Here is a 3,903-nt window from a genome sequence, read left to right on the forward strand (position 1 = left end):
CATTGTTGTTTCCAGACAAACCCAGAAATTGTTAAAAGATGGAGCAACGAGGTTCAAGAAGCTGTCCAGTCTAGAGCAGCCCTTGTTCAGTTTCATGCCTTGGCTTTGCTCCATCAGGTACAGTGCTTGATCTCGTATTCGGAAAGTAAATTGTTTCTTCTTTTCTGATATTTGGGATCTAAGTTTAGCATTCATTGACAAGTAGCATCTTTTATGCAAAGGGTTTTGGAGCTTACTACTAGATATATTGATTAGAAACATAAGCAATAAGCTTCTGTAGTTTCTTTGTAGTTATATGCTTATATATAATATGGTCAATGCTATAAACATATTACATGTTTATGTATACATACGCTTTATTTTTCTGCCATTCTTTCATGGGACCATGCCACAGATGTAAAGTTCAACCCTGAGCTGCTTTTTTTATCAGTATGGTTCAACCTGTATCTGAAGGCATCCTCACGGATTCTGCCTATGTAAATTACTATTAGGTTCGAGTTACTACATATCATGTGTCGCTGCTGTAGGGTCCTGTGGATCATATATGCTTAACTGCTGTTACATTGATGTAGTTGTTTTTCCAACTATATGTCTGCCCTTCTCTACTATAAGGTATTGAGAATTGATCTAATGAATTAAAATTATTAATTGACATATCCAGATACGTCAAAACGATCGCTTGGCTGTCAGCAAGTTGGTTGGTACCTTGACGAGGGGAGCTGTCCGCTCTCCTTTGGCCCAGTGTCTATTGATACGATACACCAGTCAGGTTTGTCCTTATATTTTATATAATATGATATATCGGTGAAAGTCTTTATGTGATATCCAACTATAGTCTCTACTATTCAGATAATCCGAGATATGTCCAACCACGGCCAGTCTGGGGAACGTCCATTCTATGATTTCTTGGAGAGTTGTCTGCGGCATAAGGCAGAAATGGTGATCCTTGAGGCTGCCAGGGCTATCACTGAGCTTGACGGTGTGACAAGCCGAGAACTGACTCCAGCAATCACTGTGCTCCAGCTCTTCTTGAGTTCCCCTAAACCAGTGCTGAGATTTGCTGCTGTTCGGACTCTTAACAAGGTGACAATACATCTCAATAAAAGTATTCTCTTTAATTCCTGACAAACACTGAAAGCTTGTTTCTGAGTTTTTTTTAATATAGCCTCATAATTGTTTTTTATCGAGGATAACGAGATACTACACAGGCATTGAAAACTCTTCTCTTTACACTAAATGGAGGTTTGAACTATACACAGGTTGCAATGACTCATCCCATGGCTGTCACCAACTGCAACATTGATATGGAAAGTTTAATTTCTGATCAGAATAGAAGTATTGCTACACTTGCTATTACCACACTCCTGAAGACAGGGAATGAATCTAGTGTGGAACGGTTGATGAAGCAGATAACTAATTTCATGTCAGATATTGCCGATGAGTTCAAAATTGTGGTTGTGGATGCCATAAGATCATTGTGTTTGAAATTTCCACTGAAGTATAGATCACTGTAAGTGCAGTTGTTATTAGTAGTTTCGGTATGTAGCATAACTACTTTTTCTGACGACTTCAAGATGTTTAGACTTTTATTCGACCCTGGTATATTACAAATCTGCCTCGCCCTTTTGGATTTGTAGGATGAACTTCTTAAGCAACATTCTTAGAGAAGAAGGTGGATTTGAGTATAAAAGGGCAATTGTAGATTCCATCGTAACCATTATCAGAGATATTCCAGATGCAAAGGAAAATGGATTGCTCCATCTTTGCGAGTTCATTGAAGATTGTGAATTCACATACCTTTCAACACAGGTAATTGTTTTTTGACATCTTTAGTCTAGCATTATAATTGAAGTGGTTTATGTTTTCTTTGTTATCTAAATACCTTTATCCTGTTTCTTGCGTAGATCCTTCATTTCCTGGGAATTGAAGGGCCAAACACCTCAGATCCAAGCAAGTATATCCGGTATATTTATAACCGTGTGCACTTGGAGAACGCAACTGTGCGAGCTGCTGCTGTTTGCACACTTGCAAAGTTTGGGTTTATGGTTGAAGCATTGAAGGTATAGTAGTTATCTTATTTAGCATCATTAAATTTTGGTTCTTGTTTATCATCCTTGGTTGCTGACAAAGATAAATATCAATAAATGTCTTGCAGCCCCGGATTACTGTCTTGCTGAAGCGCTGCATTTATGACAGTGATGACGAGGTTTGTGACTAGTCCTATTGACAACTGATGACTATATTGTATCTCATTGTGTACCGGTTGCATTAGTTTACATGGATTTCTCTGTGTGCATGCAAGCTTCTTTTCTTAGTAGAGACACGAATTTCTGTTTAATAGTGCCTTTAATATGAGTTTTTCCTCTTTTGTATCTTCAGGTTCGTGATAGAGCAACACTCTTTCTGAGTGTACTTGGTAATGATGGCCTCGTTGGCACTGACAATGATAGCATATCATTTTTATTTGGTTCCCTGGAGGCCCCTCTTGTAAACATGGAGACAAGTCTTAAAAACTATGTGAGCTTCCCAGATCCTCATTTCCACCCGATATATACTCTTTGAGACATCAGTTATCTTATATATCATTGATTCTTCAGGAGCCCTCTGAAGAAGCTTTTGATGTTGACTCTGTACCTAAGGAGGTCAAATCGCAGCCACTTGCAGAGAAGAAAGCCAAGGGTAAAAAGCCCACTGGTCTCGGTGCTCCACCACCTGCACTTGTTTCTGGTTTTGATGCATATGAAAGAATTCTTTCATCTATTCCAGAGTTTGCCACCTTTGGAAAACTTTTCAAGGTTTGAATAGAAGTTTTCTGCACATCGCATCTCTTTTCAGTTTACTTTTATCCACTAATCCTGATTGGTTAAACGTGTTTCATTCTCAGTCTTCTTCACCTGTGGAGCTAACTGAAGCAGAAACAGAATATTCAGTCAATGTTGTAAAGCATATCTTCGAGTCTCACGTTGTGTTTCAGTATAACTGCACAAACACAGTACCAGAGCAATTGTTGGAGAGGGTAATGAGCATGATGATGTACCACATGATCAATTAATTGGATGCCACTGAACATTGTTTGTTGACGACTTCTATCCTCCTCCCTTGTTTTGTAGGTCAATGTCATTGTAGATGCTTCAGAAGCAGAGGAGTTCAGTGAATTATCTTCGAAACCACTAAACTCGCTCCCTTACGATTCCCCTGGTCAGACCTTTGTTGCGTTTGAAAAGCCTGAAGGAGTCCCTGCTGTTGGAAAGTTCTCAAACACATTGACTTTCATTGTCAAGGAGGTACGTTCATACCTGCTTGGTAAGCTTTCTCTTTCATCCACTTGTAGTAGACGGAATCACATGATCACGGTTCTTCTCATGGGTATGAGCAGGTTGAGCAAAGCACAGGTGAACCATTGGACGATGGTGTGGAAGATGAGTACCAGCTCGAGGACCTTGAGGTTGTTGCTGCTGACTACATGGTGAATGTTCGTGTTTCCAATTTCAGGAATGCATGGGAAAACATGGATGAAGAAAACGAGCTTGTGGATGAGTATGGACTTGGCCCAAGGGACAGCTTAGGGGAAGCTGTAAAGGCTGTAACTGATCTTCTTGGCATGCAGTCTTGTGAGGTTAGGCGTGCTTCTCCCTTACTTAGTTACTGTTTGTTAACATTATTGAAAGCTCTCTCCCCTTGTTGTTCTCAAGTCATTTTTTTTTTGGGTTTTGGGTTCAGGGGACGGAGACAGTTGCGAGCAACGCAAGGTCACACACAAGTTTACTATCAGGTTTGTACATAGGGAACGTGAAAGTGTTGGTGAAGGCACAATTTGGAATGGACAGCTCAAAAGAAATTGTAATGAAACTGGCTGTTCGAGCAGAGGATCCATCTGTCAGCGATGCGATTCACGCACTTGTT

At 40.0% G+C, this 3,903-nt stretch overlaps 1 protein-coding gene across 1 annotated transcript; it reads left to right on the plus strand.

The window, feature by feature from the left end:
• LOC104708817 (coatomer subunit gamma) lies at positions 432-3,844 on the plus strand. Its single transcript, XM_019240977.1, has 14 exons — positions 432-476; positions 662-769; positions 850-1,083; positions 1,260-1,510; positions 1,638-1,809; positions 1,905-2,060; positions 2,156-2,206; positions 2,380-2,517; positions 2,598-2,795; positions 2,885-3,016; positions 3,111-3,284; positions 3,377-3,616; positions 3,721-3,772; positions 3,828-3,844. The coding sequence occupies exons 1-14, from the start codon at positions 432-434 to the stop codon at positions 3,842-3,844; spliced, it is 1,968 nt and encodes a 655-aa protein (XP_019096522.1).

This window comes from Camelina sativa, chromosome 19 (genome assembly GCF_000633955.1).
Source record: "Camelina sativa cultivar DH55 chromosome 19, Cs, whole genome shotgun sequence".
In the NCBI taxonomy this organism is placed as follows: Eukaryota; Viridiplantae; Streptophyta; class Magnoliopsida; order Brassicales; family Brassicaceae; genus Camelina; species Camelina sativa.